The sequence below is a fragment of the Phodopus roborovskii genome, unplaced genomic scaffold (genome assembly GCF_943737965.1).
Source record: "Phodopus roborovskii unplaced genomic scaffold, PHOROB, whole genome shotgun sequence".
Lineage (NCBI taxonomy): Eukaryota > Metazoa > Chordata > Mammalia > Rodentia > Cricetidae > Phodopus > Phodopus roborovskii.
Window position 1 is genome coordinate 23,001,754 of NW_026126469.1, and position 24,310 is coordinate 23,026,063.

Here is a 24,310-nt window from a genome sequence, read left to right on the forward strand (position 1 = left end):
ACTCAAATATCCTCATGATACTGTACTCTGTAGACCCAAATGATAACAGAGATTTCACTAACTCTACAGACTGGTTCTGTTGTTTTAGGTGGTACTGGGAATTGAACCTATGACAGATAAGTGCTCTACCACTCAGCTATATCCAAGCCCCAAAGATTCATTTGTAAAGTTGCCTTTGGTACCTATGACCTTGACTAAGGCTCACCCGTATCTCCCTATCTCATCTCTCCCCAACTCTCTTACTCAGTCAGCTTCCCATACTTCCCAAGCTATCTTGTGCCTACTTTCTTGTACCCCAGCAAAGCAGTCTGCTTCCCTGTTCTCCAATTATTCTGAACGTTCTCAAAGCAATACTGTCAGTCACAAGGTTGTCATGGGCAGTAATCAAAACACACTAACACATGGGGCTCCTTCACCCTCAGGACCTGGGCTTGCAAACAGTAACCACTAGTGAAGGATTTCACTCATCCCTTGAAACCATCACTTGTTCCTCAGCCTGTGTGGGTGAACCTGCTCTTCAGACCCAATAGATTTTTCCCTTGACAGTTTCTCTTGGATCAGCAGATTTCCAGGTTCACCAAGTACAACTCTTAGAAAACATATATTTGGTTATATTGAAAACAATAGTAACTGTTGCCACAGTAGAGAGAATGACTTATCTTGAGGAGCAAATGGTAAGTTTGGGATTGAGCTGGTATGAATGATAACGAAATCTTCAAAAGTGTGAGCATATGAACTATTTTCAAAAGCATACACTTTACATAGTATTACACATTATTCTCATATCGTCTACACTGAGGTACACAGATAAATACAAAATCTAACTTTCGTTGTTTTTAAAACAAAAATATCCCTTGCTACTTGAGAGGGAAAGTGAGGTTCTGTATCAATCCAATTCTTACAATGCATCTCATCCCCTCTGCAGCCAGTAACTGAGCAATTTAAAAATAGAATTTAGTTAAGCCTAGTGGGTGTATTCATCCATCTCCCCACTCGCCCATCCTCCCAACAGTTCTTCAGTAACTATTCTATGTGAGGCACTGTGCTGGATAATGGAGACATCAAGAGCAGTGAAACATCATTCTCACCATCAATAAGCTTACAGAACAAGGAAAGAAACAGCCACGTAACTACAGTGCAGTGTGATGATAGCACATAATACAGGCATGAGCAGATTGTTACTATAGTCCTTAACTGCTAAGAATGAGGTTCAGAGAGGTGAGGTTGGAGCTGCAACTTGAAATAAACTGTCCGTATATCTTTTTCAGAAGGGGAATAAGGAAGTACTCCAATAATGATTTATACTAAAATATCTCATATGGGAGTAAAAAATGAAAGCTAAATGCTCTATAAATTGCCACTTTATGATGTGTTCACATACAAAGATCATGGTCTCTGTAAACTGAGATGGTCCTGCTATTACTAATTTAAGAAGGCAAAATCAGAGGTGTGCAAAAGATGAGTTACAGTTTATGAGACAGGACCTCATGTAGTCAGGCTGTCCTTGAACTCTTGTGAAGCTGAGGGTGGCCATGAACTCATCCTCCTGCCTCTACTTCAGACGTGCTATTATTACAGGAACATTGTTTTTTGTTTGTTTGTTTTTTAATAAGACTGCTTCCTAAATGTATTAAGAAATTTCTCTCTCTCTCTCCTTTGGAGAGAGAATAAAAAGGGAATGAAGGCACAAAACGGGCATTTGAAATCCAACTGCAAAATTGAGGCATTATAGGAAGCTCCTGAGTGCCAAAGAATTTATGCTTCTACAAAGAGAACTCCACCAAGGCTGCATGGCATAGCCACTGCTTCCTTAGACTCTTCAGAGCATGGTCACTGCAGGACTTTCACAAACCCCATAGGATTTCTACATTAAAGGTAAGCATCAGACATCAAGCCTAGAATAACTTCAGAGTTGCAGGTATGAATTGTACCAAACAATGGGTGGTCTGCTCCAAATAAAAGAACAACGGGCATCTTCACATGGACCCAGTCAATTTCACAGTGATGATACATGTAGATGACCTGAGGCACAAGCTGTGATTTATCATAAGAAAATGAAAGTTAGGATGTAGATCCAAATCCCTATTTCATGATTTCAAACAGGTGTTTGTCACATACATTTTAGATCTTTCTCAAGAGTCCTTCAGGATACAACATGATAAGGAAAACAGGATGTTTGGCTTGGCAAAAGTGTTAAAAGTATAGGTGTCATGCTCATGGTATTTCAACACAGAGCATCTCAGATCCATTGCCAGGATTGCAGTCCTCTGATGACTACTACAGTTCAGTTTTCCAAAGTCTGGGAATGATCTGATCATAATCTTTCCTTCTTGTTACATTATAGGACAGGAATTTGGAGTATTCAGTCAAGAGGCTCTCCCAGTAACAGGTGATGTCATTCATCTGCAAATGGTTTATGATGAACTGGCTTCCCCTAGAGACGAGATTAACAAGAGTATTTTATATCATAGGCTTTAATAATAACAAGCCCACATATGCTTAGATGACTTTATAATGAGCCTCATTCTGAGTATTTTATTTGATTTAACTCACCTGTACCTCACAACCAACCCTGTAACTGTCATATCCATATGCATATATTTAGCAATAGCACTTAATATTTGATTCTCAAAACAAGTAGTATTGCCAGGTGATGGTAGTGGATGCCTTTTAATCACAGCACTTGGAAGGCACTTGGATAGTTCCAGGCCATCCTGGTCTACAAAGTGAGTTCTAGGACAGCTAGAGAAACCCTGTCTCAAAAATCAAAAAAAGAAAAGAAAAGAAAAAAGAAAAGACCCCACAAAACAAAAAACCAAACATAAAAAGCCAATATGCATTTTAAACACTTGTTTGTTGTTATTATTTTGTCTCGGTGTGGTTTGGAGTTTTGAGATTTCTCACTCTTTACATCAGGCTAGCCTAGAATTCACTTCATAGCCCAAGCCATCCTGGAACTCAAAGCAATTCTGACTCAGTCTCTCCATTGCTGCAATTCCAGGTGTGAGTCACCATCCCAGTTAAAAACATTTGTCTTAGTTCCTCAAAGAATGAAATCTAGGGCCTGGAGAGAGGGTTCAGTGGTTAAGAGTGTACTGCTTATGCAAAGGGCCAGCTCATGTCCAGTGCTAGGGGGGGTCCTATGCCTCTAACCTCCTAGGGACCAGCACTGACATGCATATACCTGCATACAGACACAAATATACATACAATTTGAGTAAATCTTCAATCTATTTGTATAAAGCATGGGGCATTTGTGGATGTGTGTACCTGCCTCCAGCACAGCTTTAACCCTGGATTACCTTTGTAATGAAGCTGAGGTATGAACATTATCATGTAACTAAATTTAGAAAACTTTACAACAGATGAGGCAAGAAAGGACAAATGAACAGGGCTTACCTTTTAGCAATTTCCTGAGCAATGTCATCATTTGCTTTTACAAACTGCAACAGTTCCCTAAAATGACAAAAACCATGACACTGTAGAAGCTGGGGGGATGTTCAGCTGCTAATGTATTTGCCATGCAAGCACAGGAACCCCTGTTTGACACCAATACCCACATAAAAAGCTTGGTATGATGGCTTGTGCTTTTAATTCCCAAGCTAGCACCTATGGATCCCTGGTGCTTGCTAGCCAGCCAGTCAGCCAATTCTAATAAGAAAGCACAAGGTTCCAGCAACACCTAAGTTGACATCTGGTCTTTATACACACACAAACAAACGCACATGCACCATACACATGTGCGCGCACGTGTACACACATAAATCATGAGCTTTTAAAATATAGATCACATTCATTAACATCAAGTAAAAAAGACAACAGATAGATAACTCTGTAGATATGTAGGTTGTAGATATTTTCTTTAAAGCAAAAATATTAGGGTAATTGAAAATATAAAGATAACAGCAAAGAAAAAGCCTCTATATACAAATGTAGGAGTGGTGGGGCTGATGATCACAGCACATGGGAGCTCTGTAGAAACAAGAGGGTCAGGGGTTCAAGGCTACCTCAACTAAATAACAAGTTTGAAGACAGCCCGAGTTACATAAAACCATGTCTCAAAAAAGACAAAAGCTGAAAAAAAACTACAAGTTCAAGTCAGATTGTTACCTGTCACTATCATCTATTATAGTATGTTCTAGTATATGTATTTGGGATATACTTTTGAAAAAACAAAAATGTACAACAATAATAATAAAAATCCAAGTATAAAAATAATTTCTGGGGCCAGAAAAATGGCTCAGCAGGTGGCAGCAACAGTGCAACAAGCCAAGTCTACCCTGGAAATTCATGTGAAAAGCAGGGTGTGGTGGAGATCTTGTTATCTCAGCAGGAGGTGGGCACAGGGAAATCACCAGGGAGCCTGAGGGTCAGCAAGCCTGAAGGGTGCAGCACAGCTATAGAAACAAGAGACCCTACCTCAGCAAGGTGGAGAGCAAGGTCAAACTCCCGGAAGTTGTTCTCTGACCACCACATATATGCACTGGCATGTGCATATGCTCTCTCACAAGTGTTTCTCCACAACACACACACACACACACACACACAATTTTAATTTCCACCTTGTCTCCATATTCTTGTTCCAACCAGAGGAGGGGACTGGTTCTGGCCCTTCTACACATCTCTTCCTATCTCCTCCCATCATGAAAGACTCTCTGCCAGGGCTTCACTAAATAACAACAGAACAAGGCCAAATCTATCTTCAGTTGCTGAAAGATGCCTTTCCTTCATATGCACATTGTGTTAGAAACAGCACTGTAAATTAAAGTACTTCAAATTAAATCCCTTTTTCAACTTACCTAGATAATACACAATAGTACACAATGTGTACAGAGGAAAGGCTTCCATTGAAAATGAAATGATCCTGAGAAAAACGCCTTAAGAGGCCAGACTTAGGAGAACATGGTCATATGAAACTTTAAGTTGGGACTTAGTGCTTACTGGACATTGGAGAGGTCTGTTTTGACCGGGATGTAGTGAACCCATGGCTTTAACTGTGGGTAGAAGAATTCCACCCACTCATCACCAACATGGAAGACCAGTGAACCACACAGGAAGAGATGTTTGAACCGGAAACTTGCAGCTACACCTCGAAAATTAAACAGATACCTGAGAAAGAAAAGAAAGCATATTTCATTTTCTACAGCTGCTGCCACAAACAGGACCTTTCCCCCATACCCCCTGCTCCCCCATCCCATCCTCCTACTCCCCCAAACCCCGGCCCCATTCCTGCCTATGCTTTTGATATCCCTCCTTCCCTGCTGTCATTTTTCCTTTTTTATTTTTTCAAGACATAGTACACTAGTTGTCAACCTGACACCAACTAGGGTTCCTTGGGAAGGGCTCTATTGAGAAAATTCCTCTATCAGTTTACCTATAGGCTAGTCTGTAGGGGAGTGTCCTTGATTAATGATGGACTTGGGGAAGCCCAGCCCACTGGGGGTGATGCCATCCCTGGGCAGGTTGTCGTGGGTCATACAGAAGCAGACTGAGAAGGCCATGGGGAACAAGCCATTAAAGCAGCACTCCTCCATGGCCTCTGCTTCAGTAGCTGGCTCCGGGTTTCTGCCCTGAATTCCCTGGATGATGGACTACAGGCTGGAAATGGAAACAAAGCCATTCTCCCGAGTGCTTTTTGGTCATGGTATTTTATTACAGTAATAGAAACCCTAACTATCATCTCACACTTTACCTTGAGCTGGCCTTAGATTCATAGAAATCCACCTGCCTCATCCTCCCAAGTGCTGAGACTGTAGGTACTGAGCCACCAAACCCTATTCTCAAGTCTTCAAAAACACATCAGTATGTGTCTGTGGAGTTTCCATAAATTCCTTGCTTTTCCTCAGAAGGAGCTGCAGGTTCTTGCTCCAGGAATGTCAGGTAAACAAAAGAAATAATTTCTCCAGAGTTATATGGGGCCAAAAGCTATGTGCTAGGTAGAAAATAGGCTGAGAAAGAAATAATAAGTTGTTTTTGTTTTGTCTGAATATAATATAATATAGGTTTAAAATAATAATGATTTACATTAAAAACCAAAAGTAATGAAACTGGGCTGTAGAGATGGCTTAGCAGGTGCTTCCACTAAACTTGAGATCCTGCATTAATCTTCTAGAGCCTGGAGGGGGAAGGAGAGAACAGACCCTACTGAGTTGTAATACCACCTCCACATGTATGCAGTGGTCCACATGCACCCACACAAAATAAATCAGTGTAAAAATATATTTTGAAAAGAGTAAAAAAAACTCCACAATGGGTATGGTGGAACACAGCCTTTGAGGGGTAGAGACTGGAGGAACGCAGTTCAAGTTCATCCCCAGCTAGATACTGACTTTTATATATATAGTAAGTCAGGTTCCCAAATCTTTTTGTTTCCCCTCATGCAGTCCATCAGATCAAAGACAGGCCCTCTTCCTAGATACAGGAAGACAAGTCTGAGCTAATCAACCCCCGAAGAGATGCTCCCCGGAAAAAGCTCTCTAAGAAAACGCTGTTTTCTTCTCAGCATTTCTCATATATGTAGCTGTCTGTAACAGGAGCACTTAGCCTACAGCTTCCACCAGGTTAACCATTGCCCTTACTCCCTAGTCCCATCCCTTCCTCCAAACCTCAGTTAACCTGTTTAGCTCATTCTTAGTCCAGAGATTTCATTATCATGTTTGTCTCTTACAATGATGGGGATGAATTAGGCCTCTGTTGTGCTTCGCAAGCACATGCTCCAATACCCAGTTGTATCTGGAGCTCCTTATTGTAATATTACTGTGACAAATATGTAATCTAACTTTGGGAGGTTGTTGCGGAGAGAGGTGATCCTGCCACTTTAATTAAGGAACCATGTCTCATTCTTCCCCATAGTCCTCATAGGGCTCAGGTCACTGCACTACAGGCCTCAGTGAAAGCCAGTCAAATTAACATGATACTTCAGACAGAAGTCTCCAATATGAAATATTTGGAAAGCAATATAGCCATAAGGAACTGGAAGTCTTACTTGTATTTGCAGTGATCTATCAGATGAACATCCTTGGCAGCTGGCTTTCCCAAGGTATCCTGCAGGTGAAAAGGAAGTCATCACCACTAGCAATAGCACTTAATGGGCAGGCGCATTTCACCAACATTTCACCAACATAATCTTACTTAAGCATCATGATGAGAGAAATACACCCAGGAGGCATTATCATCTTCACTGAACCACAGAGGAACCCAAAGTTTCAAGTTGGAACTTGCTCAGTGTCATGTGATCTCAACGGCAGCAATAGTTTGACTCAGGTGTGCTTAGTTTTGGAGCCTGCACTCACCTGAAGTCAGGCTACCTTCCTTTGAACTGAGAGGTCACTCAGTGTGAACTCCACACACACAGAAGGTCACAAGTGCTAGTTTACGGGGCTGTGGTTGTAACTAACTCACAGAGACGTATGAGGCTCAACAACAGGCCATTGCTAACATTTCACTAGGTGGCATGACATTTTTCACAAAAGCCCAGATCTCTGGCCTGACTTACCAACCCATATCATGCCTGTAATCCCAATGGGGGATTTTACTGTTGAAGTGAAGGTAGGGGCAGCAGGATCAGGAGTTCAAAGTCAGCCTCAGTTACATTAAAAGCTTAAGGCCAGCCAGCCTAAAGCCAGGCTACTGAAGACCCTACCTCAAAATCAATCATAAAAATCCAGGTTTCTCAATGTTCTTGAAGAAAATTAATACTAACAATAATAAAGATCTAGCGCCAAGCTACTGGCAACAGTCATCTGCAGCTTCTGTGCACCTCTGGCTTCTCTTTCCTACCTGCTTCACTGCTGGCCCCGCCACAGGAGACGCTAACAACCTGTGTGCTAAATGGATGCATTCTTTCATATTTCTGTTTTTGCTGTAGGATTTGATAGCCCAGGTTGGGCTCAAAGCCACTAACTGTATATGTCCTTGAATTCCTGTGCATATTTGTTTCTTAAACTCATTTGTTCCTGTTTAACTAAAACTGTATAAGATAGGCTAAGGATGAGGCTGGAGAGATGGCTCAGCAGTTAAAAGAGTACTTGCTGCTCTTGCAGAGAACCTGGGTTCAATTCCAAGCATCCTCATGACAGTTTACAACTGTCCATGACTCCAGCACCCTCTACCAGCCTCTGTAGGTACCAGGCATACATACATGTGAACATACATATATAAAGGCAAACACTCTTACACATAACATAATTGTAAATCAAAAACAAAACAGGCTAATGGTGTAGTTCCCAGTAGAGTGTTAGTCTAGCATTGAGGCAAGTGTTCAATCCCCACTATGGCAACAACAAAAATATACAAATAAAACCTATGCAAACAATGTATCCATTTCAGATAAACTCTGGGTTTTTCTCCATGAAGCTTAAAGCTTTTTTCTCATATGCTGTGTTGAAATTGCAAATGAGGAAATTCAGACTTTAAATTCTTAAGGCAAGAAGTCACAGTCAGGATAGATGGATCTCAAAGCTAAAAGTCACACTTGTCATATTTTAAGGATCTGGCCCCCAAAATTTAGTCGCTTGGCTCACCATTTAAGCTCTTGGGTTATACTCTACAGCCATTGAGAACCATTCATTTAAACTAGGGATTGCTGAACTATAGCCCACAGACCAAATCCAACCCACCATGTGGTATATAGAACTCATTACTAGATATTGTCACATTTTCAAGTGACCGGGGGAAAAAGGGGAGAAAATATTTTTGATATGTAAAAATTACATGAAGTGCAGGTGTAGTGGCACAGGACTTCAATCCCAGCATTTGGAAGACAGAGAGAGGCAAGCTGATCTCTAGGAGTTCAAGGCCAGCCTGGTCTACAGTGAGTTCCAGAATAGCAAGAGCTAAGTAGGAACCCCCTGATTCAAAAGCAAAAACAAACGGGAAAAAAAAAGAAAAAAAGAAAGAAAAGATATGAAATTCAAATTTCACATGAAATTTTGGTGCCCATGAGTAACTGGGAAACAGCCATGTTGTGAAAGCCACCTGCTACTTTCACCCTGTTCCAGCAGGACAGGCAGTAATGATCTGGGTAGACCCACATTTCCTAGGAGAAGCTCACACCTTCAACTCTTCACTGACACACAGCATAGTAGCGTGAGTGAAGTCTGGGAAACAGCAGTTTACATGTACGCTAACATGGGTGCATATCTTCATCTCACCACTCAGGAGACCTAATCTCAAATTCTACTGTTCATAGATCATCACTGCCGTGGTTCTATTCAGATGGTTGCTGATTACTTTCATAGATTTCCAGGCCTGGTTTTTGGTGTACTCTGCATCAACGAGTTTGGGATCTTTCCGGGACAGAAGAATGAGAGGATCTCTTTCTGGGCTTGTCCTACAAAGAAAATACAGAACATGAATCTGTGTGGCCTACACTATAACGTTCCCAATCTCTAAAAGGTGAACGGTACTGGCCAGTGTAGTGGCTGTTGGCACTAGGAGAGTTCACTGGGTCTGGTACAGTAAAGGAAGAGTATCTAGGATAATGCAGCATTTTGGTGGTTCAGGCTATCCCATTTTACCCATCAAAGATGGGAAGTAGTGAGTCTTTCTTTACTTACATCCAGTTTTGCTGTTTTGAAACAGAATCTCATCTAGCCCAGGCTACCCTCCAACTCAGTGCATAGCCAAATGTGGCCTTGAATTCCTGATAGGTAATCTCTCAGGTGCTGGGATTATAAGTATGTGCCACCATGTCTGGTCTGCATCTGGCCTCTAAGAGTATAACTGTACTGGTTAGTTTTATGTCAACTTGTAGAAAGCTACTCATCAGAGAGGAGGGAACCTTGATTGAGAAAATGCCTCCTTAAGATCTGGCTGTAAGGCATTTTCTTAATTAGTGATCAACAGGGGAGGGCCCAGCCCATTGTGGGTGGTGCCATCCCTGGGCTGGGGTCCTGGGGTCCATAAGTAAGCAGGCTGAGCAAGCCAGTAAGCAGCACTCCTCCATGGCCTCTGCATCAGCCCCTGCCTCCAGGTTCCTGCCCTATGTGAGTTCCCACCCTCACAGCTTTTAATGACAAGCCATTATATGGAACTGCAATTGAAATAAACCCTTTCCACCATGAATTTCTTTTGGTCATGGTGTTTCATCACAGTAATAGTAACCCTAAGGCAATATTTCAGGGAATGGTTTTCCTTTTTGAAAAGTTCATCCAATACCTATCATCATTGCTTTTCACAGCTGTGTGGCTACATAATCACCATTCACCAAAATAGCTACATAGTCTTTGTTGTGCCTTGTGATAGCTATTTTTGGTTGTCAACCAAGAATACATATTTAAATTTGATAACCAGTATAATATATAAATTTAAAAACCAAGCTGGGCATAGTAGCGCGAGCGCGCGCACACACACGCACACACACACGCACACACACACAGTGTTCAGGAGGCCAAAGAGGATCTCTGAGAATTCAAGCTCAGTCTGAACCATTTAAAGAACTTCAGGCTAGTCAGGGCTACAAAGTGAGAGCCTGTCTCAAAATATACACAAACAAAAAAGGATAAGACCACAGTGATTACAGGCTCATAATCCTAGCTAGCTACTTCGAAAGCAAGCAGGTCTCACGTTCAAGGCTAGCCTAGGCTATATAGCAAGACCCTGACTCAAAAAAGAAAAAAAGTGAGATTTAGATAATTAATTTGTGAAACAGCAAGTGAGGGGTAGTAGGGCCCAGCTGTATTCTGAAGTCCACTTTCCAAGCCAGGAGGTGAGTAGAGAATGGGTGATACAATCTCTGACAGACAGCACAGCACCATAAAAACTACAAACTCTCCTCCTTTTATGGCCTATTTACCCAGTCCACAGATACTGACAGTGTCTACTGTCAGGTACTGTCCTCAGCAGAACACAGCCAGCAGTTTCCATCTTTCTACCCTCTCCATTCCCTGGCCTCAGTCCATGCCCTTAAGCACTGTTTAGCAGCCACATGGTCTGAGGACAAGGCAGTCAGGAGCCCTGGTGATGATCCCTGCTGGGGTAGCCATGCCAGACTGAGGCACAGTGAGCAGCTACTGCTAGGAAACTGTACACAAGAGGAGGATCACCCACTCTGCCCCACAGATGGCAGGCACTCTACAAACATCTCCTGAGTAATTGTCTGGGGACTGACTTCTTCGAATTCTAGTTTAATTGTGAGCAATTTAAAAAAAAGTTGATGTCCTAGTTTGCTTACTATTGGGGTGATAATACCATGACCAAAAGCAACTTGGGGAGGAAAGGGTCTGATGGGCTTACATATCCGATCACAGTTGATCTTTGCGGGAATCGGGGAGGAACCCTTGCAAAAGCAGGAACCACAGAAGAAAGCCACTGGCTTGTTTCCAGCCAGGGTTAAGTTCAGCTACTTTTCTTATACTTTCTAGGACCACATATACTTTCCAGGGGAGGCACAACCCACCATAGGACCGGCCCTCCCACATCAATCACCACCAATCAAGAAAACCCTCAATCTGATGGAGGTATTTCCTCAATTAAAATTCCCTCCTCCCACGTGACTCTAGCTTGGGTCAAATTGACAAAAAGTAACAGGCACAACTGAATTCTTCTATAGTTTAAGATCCTGCCAGTACACATTTTGTTAGTGGTGTGACGTGGTTGCTTTGAGACTAGTCTCACCGAATAGTCCCAGTTGGCCTGAAACCCCCATCAGATCACGACAACCTAGAAACCACTCTGAGAATCAGGCTGGCCTAGAATTTAACCTGGTCTGGAACCCAATACTAAAGATGAGACAGGCCTGGGGCTTGTAGCAGTCCTGCCTCTGCCTTATGAGTGCAGGATTACAGACGTGTGCCACTGTGCCTGGCCACCATTCTACATTCATTTCTTAGTTATCTGAGCTTTTCCTTTGAGCAACAAGATACATTATAGCCTCAAGATTGCATGATTTTGCCCACTGCTTAGAAGAACGTCGTTATTACAGGTCAGAAAATAGAATCACCTTGATCCTCGGAAATATGCTGTAGAATTTTTCTTTTCCCATGGCCATTGTGCTGCTGACCTGAAAAATTCAGATTTTTTGATTAGTTTTGGGGCTTTTTCCTGTACTATGTTTTAAACATTTCTGAAGGTTAGTTCAGAACTTTGTACCTTTAAGTAAACCTGTTTAAGTCTACTAAAACAAGTCATGAGTGAAACCACAAACTGTTCTATTAGTGTTTCAATGTTCTGAAGGAACTTTCCAGGAACAACTACAAATTCACAAACCCACTAACATTAACTTACTGAAACAAAAGTGTACAGGGTACAAATGACACACACAGGAACATTTAGCTTGCACAGTGTTTCCTCTCTGAGTAGAAGGCTATTAATAAAATTAGCATGTGACAAGAAATGCAAAGGAACCGAGTGAAAGAGAATTTACTTCTGGGCTTCATGTTTTGGAAATAAATCAGGGATCACCAGATATATGACCTCTGTGAATGGGGAAGGCTGAACTGGAGTAGATAAGGGACAGTGGGCTTGTACTACAAATACAGAAGAACATAGGACTGGAACTTTTGAGGTTTAGGTAGACTTCAGATATATAGCGGCATGCTTCTCATCTGAGATCAATGCTTGGTGTTTCTAAGGCCCTCCAACCTCCGCCCTCAGCTAATGGGGCCCGTCCTTTAGCCCTTTATTTTCCTTCCTTTTTAAGGAAGAGTCACATGTAGCCCAGGCCGTTCTCATACTCTTGAGCCTTCTTACTCTGCCTCCCAAGTGCTAGGATGCAGATGAGTGCCACCAGCGCCTGGTTTTCGCCAGTGCTGAGAAATACACCCAGGTCTCTGTGCATGCTAGAGAAGTCTACCAACAGAGAAACATCTCCTTTCCTTTCATTTGGAGACAGGATCACACTGTGTGTCCTAGGCTGGGACTTCCTATGTAGCACAGCAGCCCAGGCTGGTCTTGAACTTGCCATCTTCCTGCTTCAGCCTTGTAAGTACTGGGATTGCACCAGACCCAGCTAGTACTGTCTTTTTGTTTTGTTTTGACACAGGCTCTCACTATGTAGCCCTTGCTGGCCTAGAGTTTTTTTTGTTTGTTTGTTTGTTTGTTTTTGTTTTTTTAAATGTGCAGTGTTTGCCTGCATGTATGTCTGTGTGGAGTTACAGACAGTTGTTAGTTGTCATGTAGGTGCTGGGTATTGAAGCCTGGTCTTCAGAAGAGCAGCTAGTGCTCTTAACCACTGAGCCATCTCTGCAGCCCCAGCTCAGACTATCCTTAATGATTACAGTGAGCCCCCTGCCTCTGCTTCCTGAGCGCTATGACTTCAGACATCATTTGTGACTTTTACCTGACTTTCCAGCCCATGGCCAGACCATTTCTTATTCCGCTGAAGCAAAAACACCACTCACTGATTGGAGGGTTTTGTCCTTCTGTATTTAGTGGGGAATGACACATTCATTATTTCAGATTCTGTGGTAAAGCATAAAGCATTCCAAAAGCACCTAGAATCTCCCTGCCCAGAGCAACTGTGGAAAACTCCAGGGAAGATATTTTTAGGACTGGAGAGAGGGCTCAACGGGTTAAGAGTATACAATGCTCTTGCAGGGTACTGAGTTCAGCACCCAGCACCCACACCCACATCTCTGCTCACAACTGTCTGTAACTCCAGCTCCAGAGACCCAACGCCCTCCTCTGGCCTCTGAGGACACTGCATTTGCATGCATAGCCTCCCACCCCAAAACACACTTACACACATAATTTAAACATAAGAATTGTAAAAAGGATTTCCTTTCCACAATGGTGGCACACATGTGCAAGGGCAGTTCTTGAAAAAGCAGAAAGATGAATAGTTCAGGGTCATCCTCAACTGCAGGGGGAATTTGAGGTCAATCTAGGCTATAAGTCTCTCTCTCCCTCCTTTCATCTCTTTCTCTCTCTCTCTCTCTCTCTTACTCTCTCTTACACACACACACACAAACAAAAAACAAAACCTGCTTTCTATTCATTAGCTTGGTCTTTCCCCCTTTTCATAGTGCTAGATACTCAGGCCAGTACCTTGTACATGCTAGACAAGTGTCCTATCATTAAGCCACATCTGTAGCCCTTACTGGCACTGATTCTGTTCCCTTACCTATCCATGGGAAATATCTGGAAATATTTCTGAGGAACTGCTACTGGCATTTAGTGGGCAGAGGCAAGAGATGTTAAGTATCCTAGAAGGAACAGGACATCTTACCACAAAAAATTACCCAACCCAAATATCAGTATTACAAAGCCTGGGCAAGCTTGCTTGATGTAACATTAGGCAGACCACATCTACATAGAACTTCTGTTTTAGGGGCTAGAGAGATGGCTCAGAAGTTAAGAGCAGTGGCTGTTCTTCCAGAGGACCTGAGTTCAAATCCCAGCACTCACATGGTGGCTCACAACCACCTATAATGAGACCTGATGCCCTCTTCTGATGTGCAAGCAAAAAAATGCAGATAACTGTATACATAATAAATAAAATTAAAAAAAAAAAAAGAACTTCTGTTTTTTTGAATCTCCAGCCACACTTGTAGAGGTAACAGATTCTGGGGGCAAAGATGAATTAGATTACTGCTTCTCTTCCATCCTAGAGAAGACCTCTAAAGACTGTTTCCAGAAGATCCTTCAGCAAGCACCAATAAGCCAGGGATGGTGGCACAGGCCTGTAATCCCAGCACTCAGGAGGAAAATGGCAAATTAAAGATGAGTCTGGGCTACATAGCAAGACTGTATGTGCAGGGAATCATCCCAGTAACACCAATACTGTATAAGTCAGGAATGTAAAACACAGCTGGTTTAGAGAGTACAGATGACCAGACCCTGGGAAGTATGGAGAATGGAATCAGCAGGCCAAGGCATGTCTCAGGAAGGATCTGGAATATACTTGTCCTTGAAATTCCTAAGCAGCCACTACAACCCACCATTAGCACCAATTATCAAGGACATTCCAAGGAAATTTTAAAAGCCAGGCAGAGCAGCATCTACCTATAATGCTGGTATTTGAAACAGCAAACCCCAATAATCAGGGTGATCAGGGTTTTAAACCCAGCCTAGGCTACATGTTCAAGGACAGCCTGGGATACAAAGTGAGATTTTCAACAAATTATCACCCTTCCTTACAATAAAGTTACTTAATTTACTTTCTTATTATGATAATGATGCATGGTGGAGTGTGGTGGTTCAAGCCTGTAATCCCAGCACTTGAGAGACACATCCAGGAGGATTACTTGGGTTTGAGGCTGGCCTAGGTACTACATAATAAGTTCCAGGCTAGGATGGTGTACTGAGGGAGCTTCGGTGTCCAAAAAAAAAAAAAAAATCTCTCTTAAGAAATATTTAAAATATGAACATTTTAAAGAAAACAGTGATGGAGAGATGGCTCAGTGGTCAAGAGCACTTGGTGTTTTTGTAGAGGATCTGGGTTAGTTCCCAGTGCACAGGCAGCTCACTGTCTCTAACTCTATTTCCAGAGCTCTGATGCCCTCTTCTCACTAGGGGACTCTAGGCGTGCATGTGGTACTATGCAAGCATGTAGGGAAACAAATGAATAAAATTAAAAATGATCTTAAAAAATCTTAAAGACTCTTAGAGCCCTTCCCTTGGAGGCAGTGCTGACAATTTAGGATGGAGTCTTCTGCCCTTTCTGTCAGTAACTTTTAAATTTTAGGACTGGGTCTTATGATCTTCAGGCTGTCCTCAAACTCACCACATAGTTGAAGTTAGCCCAGAGCTTGTGATCTTCCCATCTCCACCTCCCCAGTGCTGGGATTACAGGCATGAGCCACCATAACTAGTTTATGCAGTGCTGGGGATCAAACACTGGGCTTCACTCCTGCTAGGCAACTGCTCTACCAACTGAGCTCTGTCCTTAGACCCGACACAAATATTATACACACACAAAACTGCTTATGCTATGTAACAGTATGTAACAGTCTCCTGACTTTTATGTTGCGTGTGTATGTGCACGTGCGCAGTCACCAGAGTGAGTGTATATTGGGGCTGGAAGAAGACATCAGAAGTCGGTCTTTATTCCCTTAAGACAGGTCATTCACTGACAGGTCTCTCACCATTTTTGCTAGGCTAGCTGGCCAGTGAGCTCCCAGGATGCACCTGCCTCTTCCCCCAAGAACACAGGGGGTTACAGGTACATACAACCGTGCCTGAATTTTATGTGGCTACTCTATATCCAGGCTCATATCCTCATTGCACAGCTAGCACTCTTACCCACTGAGCCATCTGCCCAGCTCAGGCGGTAATCTTAAATTCTTGACTATATTCTGCGGCTTACTTTAAAAAAACTCACAGAGAGGGAAAAGTGAAACCTTTCCAAAGGGCCTACCTTAGCAGATCTTCTCTGAATAGGTCCCACCGTCCGAGACCTGTAGGATAAAGTGGCCACACAGCAGGGCCCCCTTCCCAAAATGTCCATGCAGGATACATGATATCATGGTACTCCGATGTCTTTAACAGAAACAGAAAAGCAATCTGAATAAGTTTTGAAAGAGAATGAGAAGCAGCCGGCTGCATTCATTATATAGAGTTGAGACAAAGGCCTTCTTGGTGCCAGAGAAATACTGTATTTGTTTGCAAGGTCTAGGTCCTAGATATTGTTTGGGAATACAGCTCCATGAAGAGCACTTACCTAGCACAAATGAGGCTCTGAGTACAATACCAAGCAACACACACACACACAAATTACCTTATGCCTAGACTGCAGACACTAAAAGGCAAGAATTACCAGTGGTAAAAGCAACACATCTGCTGGATTGGGGTGGTGCACACCACCAGCACTTGGGAGGCGAAGAAAGGCAAGCAGATCTCTGTGAGTTCAAGGCCAGCCTGGTCTACAAAACGAGTTCCAGGACAGGCTCCAAAGCTACACAGAGAAACCCTGTCTGGAAACAACAAAAAAGTAATAGTGTTGGGGTGGTGCATACCTTTAATCAGAGCACTTGGGAGGCAGATCTCTGTGGGTTTAAGCACAGGCTGGTCTAGAGTGAGTTCTAAGACAGCCAGGGTTACACAATTTTTTTTTTTTTTTTTAAACCCTGTCTCAAAAAAAGTAGACCCTCTGAATCCCACAAAGGTCAAGTTTTTCAGTTCCTCAAAATTCTGGAGGGTTTTTTTTTTTTTTTTGAGGGAGGAGGGATAATACTACTATTTATGAATAATCAGTTCTGTCAAAACTCAACTGCTGTTACATCCTGGTGTTTCCCAGCTTTTCCAGTTCTGAGTTATTTCCCAGGGGGTGTTTTGTGAGTAAGAATCAGGAAATAGCCCGGATCACAGTAGTCTGAATTCTGACTCTTCCTCTTTGCCACCATAAGTGAGTGTTCCAATGTACGCCTCAATCCCCTGGTAATGGGGGAAATCAGATCCCTAACTCTACCTGCGGGTTTATTTTCAACACAAAATCACTCACAACAGTTTAAAAGGACAGTGCACTGTGGGTGTCCCTGTTGAACTCATGGTGGCTGTTCCATAAATCCCTGGCTGTTCAATGATCAGAAGGACCAGGACAGAACAGGAGAATGCAAGCAGTCTAATCACACACATCTTGGTGGGAAGGGTTGTCTGCTGCTGCTGCTGCTACTGTTTTGAGATAGGACCTTGATGTACAACTCTGGTTGGCCTGGAACTTGCTCCATAGACCAGGCTGGCCTCAAATGCAGTGTTCCTTCCATTCCCACCTCCTTAAAGCTGAGTCTGGCTCACAATTAAAAAGTATGAAACCATCTGCTCCCTCCTCATAATATCTCTATTATGTGGCCACTTACACAGCCTCCAATCCAAGTTTCTTCATTGCAACTACATGAGTGAGGTGCTGACTCCTCTCACACGCTTAGAAAATGCCACGTGACTCATCAAGCGTTGTCAACAAAGCAGCTATTCAATACGAACTTCACAGATAACCAAAGCTGACTGACTACAATTTCCCCTCTGGACATTGCAGTCAGTGACTGCGAAAAATTGGAGGTAATGATGAAAACAAAGGCAGTAAATAACAGTCACATTGGGACCACACATTTTTGAGAAATCAGCATAAACTACTTACAGCACAGGAAATAGGTCTAGAGAGTAAATACTAGAGTAAATACTCTGTGATAAAGAAAAAACGGGGGCAGCTGAGAGATGGCTTAGAGGTAAAGTGTTTGTCTTGAATCACAAAAAGCTGGGCACAATGGCACACAGTAGACCTCTGGGGCTTACTCCCTGCCAGGTAGCCTAACCAGTAAGCTCCAGGCCAATGTGAGATCCTGACTCAAAAACAAGGTAGATGGTTCCTGAGGAATGATACCCATGGTTGACCTCTGGCCTCAGAGTGCACACACATACATCCATGTGCAACTATCCCCACACAAAAACAAGAAAGGAGGGGAAAAAGAAAGAAAAAAGTTAAGAATACTGCTTTGGCTGGGCAGTGGTGGTGCACACCTTTCATCCCAGCACTTGGGAGGCAGAGGCAAGTGGATCTCTGTGAGTTCAAGACCACCTGGTCTACAGAGCTAGTTCCAGGATAGCTAGAGCTCTTATAAACCCTGTCTGGAAAAACCAAAAAAAAAAGAACACTGCTTTGAAGAAAACAAACCAGAGCACCTGTTCCTTTCCACAAAGATTACAGGCCATCCTTAATCCATTGTCTTTTAGTCCATTGTCTTTTAGCCTCCCCACCCTAACTCAGATGGCTTCATACCTGGCTTCTCTAGAAGGTATGGGTGCCAAAACACCATTTGCATGAGCCTGAGTACAGACAAGCTTCTTCTGTCCCAAACTGTCCAAGTCCATAGCTGTTACCCAATTACTTCTATCCTCCCTAATAGGACCCAATCTCCCTCTCATTTACCTTCTTGGTTACCCTAGGCCTATCTGTACAATGCACTGTTAGGCATAAACCATGTGGAGTTACCCAGCACCCTCAGTGTTTGATTTCAGCTACGATGGGTACATGTGATACAGGCACAGATAGGGCAGATGGCACTCAGCACTATGGCTACTGTGTATATATTTTAGGAATACAAGAAATATTTCTCAAATGAAAGTACTCCCTAACTGAGCCTATGAGTTTCCTAGACTGCCCTCTGAATACTGTAGGCTCCTAAGGCACCCTTCTCCCTAGCCCTAGACATTAGACTTAGGTAGTCTTTCACTACATATGCATCTTCAATTCTATGTCATCAATCTTATGGCTCAGTGATTGTGAATTAAGACAGAACAAGTTCATTCCTGAACCTCCAGCCTCATCCTCACGTAAAGCCATCAGACTGCCAAAGGAGATCTTTTGCTCATATAAGAGGATCACCCTCAACCCCCATATGGCTGTTCCTGTGCTCACCTTACTGAAGGAGAAGACAGGGATGGTAGGCTCCATCCACTTAGGAACCTGAGGATAATCTCGTACATTGATTACCATTTCCATGTCCGGGAGGCGCCGAATCACTTCCAAAATAAAGTGTTCCACACCACTACACCTGTCAACCAGACAAAAACACAAAGTCATCAGAGCAGTACCTACAGGCTATAAGCTAAGGAAGGACCCTAACATTAAAGTGAAACAAGTCAGTGCCTGGCTGTCAGTCCCCTGCACAGTCCCCTGGAAGTGATGCTTCTACAGGGACTATGCCACTTTTTACAAGGGGCAGTTTCCATTCTTAGCTAAGTTGCTCTCATAATCCTACCTTTGAAAAGAATACCATTTCTACTCATATCACTTCTCTAATCATTACTGGGTCTTCCTTCCCAAGACAAAGAATAGTTTAATTAGAGAAAAGAATGTAAATTTTAATACAGACACTGGAAGACCTTATTTTTCTAGTTGTGTTCCTTGGCCTTCCTTTCCACCCAAAGACACCTCTATAGTCTGGATCTGGACAGTCTGGGCCTCAGCTGTGACTAACTGGGAGGTGATGGTAAACAGTTAGATGGTTTTGGATCACAGAAGGCATGCCTTCCAAGGAGGTTGTGAGCTGTTGTATTCTCTCTCCCCATCCCGTCTCCTCATAGTCCCAACTGACAGAGGGTAAGCAGATTCCTCTACCTTGTACTACCCTCCATACTGCACTATATAACCACAAACCCAAAAGCAAGAGGGTCAACCAACCACAGACTGAAAGTTCTCAAACCACGCACCAAGGTAAAACTTTCCTCTATACTTAGGTCTCAGAGGTTTTGTTACAGCAGCAGAAAGTTAACTAAGATACTGTCTTAGTTTCTATTGCTATGAAGACACCATGACCAAGGCAACTCTTATAAAGAAAACATTTATGTGGGGTGACTCGCTTACACTTTCAGAGGTTCAGTCCTTTATCATCATGACAGGGAGCATGGCAGTGGGTAGGCAGATGTGGTGCTGGCTACATCTTGACCAGAAGGCAACAGGAAGTTGACTGACTCACTAGGTGGTCTCCTAAGCATAGGAAACCTCAAAGCTCACCTCCACAGTGACACATTTCCTCCATCAAAGCCATACCTCCTAATAGTGCCACTCCCTATGAGATTATGGGAGCCAATTACATTCAAACTACCACAGATATAATTTTTCTACCATGATTATAGGTCTTGATGAAGGAAAACCTTCCATACCTTCAACCTAAATACAGACCACTATCAAAATTAATTTTGCAAGACAGGAATGGCATTGACACAATGATGAAGACTACAAGACTTTCTGACTAGACTCGAGACATCTCAGAGAATTTCTTTATTTTTCTGAAAGGGAAAATGATTGGCCTGTTTTTGCCCTATCCTTTGAGGTCCTAACCTGCACCACTCTAGGATCTGACAGATCTAGCTAGCAGCTGACAGAATGATCAGAATTTTCTGGTAACATAGCTGGCCTGGAACTTACCATGTAGACCATCTGGCCTCAAACTTTTGGCAATCTTCCTTCCTCTGCCTCCCAAGACCCAAGATTTCAGCCACCATGCCAGGCTAAAACAGTTTTACATACAAGGAGATAACTACCAAATAAATATTACTTACTTGTTATTTTTAGAAATAGTATTTCTTTGTTATTACAACAATTAAATATCATTTATAAATATAAATATAAATAAAATCAGTGGTCAACTGTATTAGTAATAAGGAAGCGTCAATGAAACCAACATTTAACAATTTGATCAACAAAGATTCTAAAAGTCTGATCACAGAGTTTTACTTAAGAGTGTGTGAGCCAGACATGGTGGCACACATCTTTAATCCTAACAATATGGAGATAGAAACAGGTGGAAGTCTGAGTTCAAGGCCAGCCTGATATATGTAGCAAATTCTAGGCCAACCAGAGCTACATAATGAAACATTGTCTCAAATGAATTAGTAAATCAACTAATTAAAATATCTTTTAAAATCATGGGACACAAAAACAAAATACATTATTTAGCCTAGCTAGTCTAAGAATTTAGCCTACACATGTACATGTCCATGGCCAGTGTGCTCAAAGGTATATGCCTAAGAATGCTCATTATAGCAATGCTCACGTTAGTCAAATTTTGTAGGGGTGTTGTAAGGAGTAATTTAAATATTCACTGATAGAAAACTAAATGAAGCAAACAATACAATGAGTTGTTACTATGCAGCCACACACCTGCATAGTAATACCTGGCTCACAACATACATTCATTAAATCCCTCTGCTTCACTTCCTCTTGTAGCCCACATTACCCTACAAGGTTTCATTAGTCTGTTCCTCATAGCTTGTGGAACCAGGCCAAAAAAAAAAAAAAAAAAAAAAAAAAAGACAGAACCAAAGCACAAAATAGCTGGTAATTAAAAAAAAAAAAAATCTCAGGCAAGGTGAGTTATGAGTTATGTATACTTCCTGAAATATAAGGAAAGATTCACTTGGTAGATTGGCATCTAAGAGTACTATCAAGTCAGCCTATATATGTATCGTTAGACCATATGTCTTCATCTTACCTGGAGGGAAACATGCAGTCATCTTCCCGGAATAATCTCCTCTTAATGATCTGGTAGTGGGTTCCTAGCTTCCGTCTGACCACCTCTGCCATCATCTTCCTGGAAATACCACCTCGGAAAGGAGTGAGGTCCTCTTCTATGACACTGTGAAAGAATGGAAGTCATCGAGGAAAGCAGGCTAAGAGACTGGTGCCATTCCATCTATTCCCAAGTGCATTTTCTTCAGAGAATATACTAAGCGTGTTGAGAGAATCCACTAAGCAGGGGAAAGGTAGTGGATAGGAATGAGCGACTCTTCTACAAAAGCACCATGGGTTAAAAAAAAAAAAAAATACATACATACATACATATCTCAAACTCAGAACCTGGGGAAGATGGTTAGTGGGTAAGAGTGCTTGCACAAGGACCTAAATTCACATCCCCAGCGCCAGAGTACATAGCTATAACCCCAGCCCTGTGGAGGGTAGAAAGGACAATCACTGGAAGCTTGCTGGCTGCCAAGTTTAGTAAGAGACCCAGTCTTAACAGACTAAGGCACAGAGACACCTGAAAGAAATGTACCCAAGCATACACACACACACACACACACACACACACACACAGTTACACACACAATCAAACATGCTGTGGATGTAGTTCAGTTAAAGAGTGATTGCTTAGCATGGGCAAGATCCTGGGTTTGACCTCCAGCACCACAAAAGTAAAATGTCAAACACAACAAAGTCACAGAAGAACAAGCAAATGTTTCTTCTTCCTCCCTCCATCAGACTTGCCCCTTCCTTAGATGACCTGTATTCTTCCTTACTATTCATGCCAAAGCCATGTCCTTAGCCCCTGCCATCTCACAGACAGTCCTATTTTTCTACATTTTAAAGGTGAGGTTCATGCTCCCCAGCATAAGCTGCAGCAACCAGGAAATGAATGCATTACTTTACATCTCTTTACATCTCTTTTCAAGTTCAGCACAAAATAAGTTTCAGTAAGTATCATTAGCATGGAATTTTTGAGGAATCAGATAAGAAGATGAAGAACTATGACTCCTGTTTATCTGATGAACTTTCAGAGGAGTTTCATGGCTGGCCATGTGGGGCAGTCAATGGGAGATGTAGGTTAGAACTCCTCCAGCTTGCTTTTAATGTACTTATCTTTCTACCATACTAGACCCAAACCCAACTGCGCATACCTTAAAGATTAAAAGCCAAGAGGAAATACTGATTAGATGCTCATGCCTTCAACATGCACTTACAGACGTGCACCTGCAGACGGCCAGCACCACAGACAACAAGAAGACGTAGGCTCTGGGCCCTGATAATCTGTCCATGCGAAACAGAAAAGCACATCTGCTAAATACCATAAGGTGTAGAGACCATGTGGAGAATTGTCCTCTCCCTTCCCAGGACATTTTCATACTGTAGATGAGCCACCTAAGATACTGCTGCTCTCAAGGCATGCTTAGATCACTGGTAACTAACTGCCATCAAGATCTCTCAAGGGAGTTTGGGCAGGTCCCTAGGACAAGAATCCAGCTCTCAGTGAAACACATCAAGGAACTCACCCGCGATAGCAGCTGCAGTTTCGACTTGAACATGGTTCATAATTCTCCAAAGCCCTGTTAATTTGGTCAATAAATACTTTCCATTTTGAGCCTTCAAAAAGTGAAGGAAATGAGAATTAACAAAATACCCTTGGCATTGGTATTTGTAAACAGCAGGCAGAAGCAACAGAAGACCAACACTTGCAGAAATTCCCTTCCTTTCCCAGTAGTGGAAACGAAATGTCAAGAAGGGTTCTTTGTGTAACTTGTTGGGGCTTGAGTCAAGTCTGCTCCTCTACCTGGGCCATCAGGTATCTAAGAAATTGGAAAAGTCACAAGCTTAATGTTCGGCCTTAAATGGCTGTGAATACAGTGGACTTCGACAGGGGTTCTCACCTAATCAAACAGCCCCATCGAGAAAACCAATGCTGAGTCTTGGGCATAACCCTCCCTCATCAGTTCTGTCATAACAGCTTGGAGTCTCCCTCTCATAAGGAGGCATAGAACAGTCGTCTGCGAAAAACAGGATGTCCCTCTCTCCCTACCAGTCCAGATGGGGGTCCAGAGCTAGAAGCAGAGGCCCAGGCACCTCTGCTCGCCCCCTCCCACTGCCGGCCGCCCAGCTCCCGCTGCAGCCACACAGCATCCTCCGCGCGCCTGGGAGCCCGAGCGAGCGCCTCCAGACCCGAGCGCACCCCGAGCCGCAGCGGCAGGCTCGGCCCTGCCCGGAGCCCACCTGACTCCTTCTGGCGGCCCTGCACCGGGATCAGGAGCAGTAACAGCATCCACAGCCCAAGCCGACAGCCCGCCCGCCGCTCCATCACCCGCAGACCACTGCGGATTCCAACCCGCACGCTGGCGGAAGCGCCGCCCCGTACAAGGATGGCCGCGGACGCCACGGCACGTG

The 24,310-nt window shown here is 43.0% G+C and overlaps 1 protein-coding gene across 1 annotated transcript; it reads right to left on the reverse strand.

Moving 5' to 3' along the window:
• Nucleotides 1–582: 582 nt before the first annotated feature.
• Nucleotides 583–24,307, reverse strand: Poglut1 (protein O-glucosyltransferase 1). The gene is made up of 11 exons (XM_051191471.1): nt 24,140–24,307; nt 23,425–23,515; nt 21,870–22,013; nt 19,292–19,427; nt 16,298–16,419; nt 11,942–12,001; nt 9,232–9,331; nt 6,986–7,044; nt 4,942–5,109; nt 3,400–3,456; nt 583–2,434 (listed from the first exon to the last, which is right to left on the reverse strand). Exons 1-11 carry the CDS (start codon nt 24,222–24,224, stop codon nt 2,278–2,280), a joined length of 1,179 nt encoding a protein of 392 aa, XP_051047428.1. The 5' UTR covers nt 24,225–24,307; the 3' UTR covers nt 583–2,277.
• Between the last annotated feature and the right edge of the window lie 3 nt (nt 24,308–24,310).

What these genes read in the sequence shown, in the direction of transcription:
- Poglut1 (XM_051191471.1), bottom strand. Translation starts at nt 24,224, where the DNA reads ATGGAGCGGCGGGCGGGCTGTCGGCTTGGGCTGTGGATGCTGTTACTG. An exon ending in GACTGCATGTTTCCCTCCAG is followed by an intron (nt 19,428 to 21,869) that starts GTAAGATGAAGA and finishes TCTGGTTGACAG; the next exon opens with GTGTAGTGGTGTGGAACACT. An exon ending in ACAGACCTCTCCAATGTCCA is followed by an intron (nt 3,457 to 4,941) that starts GTAAGCACTAAG and finishes TTGTCATTTTAG; the next exon opens with GGAACTGTTGCAGTTTGTAA.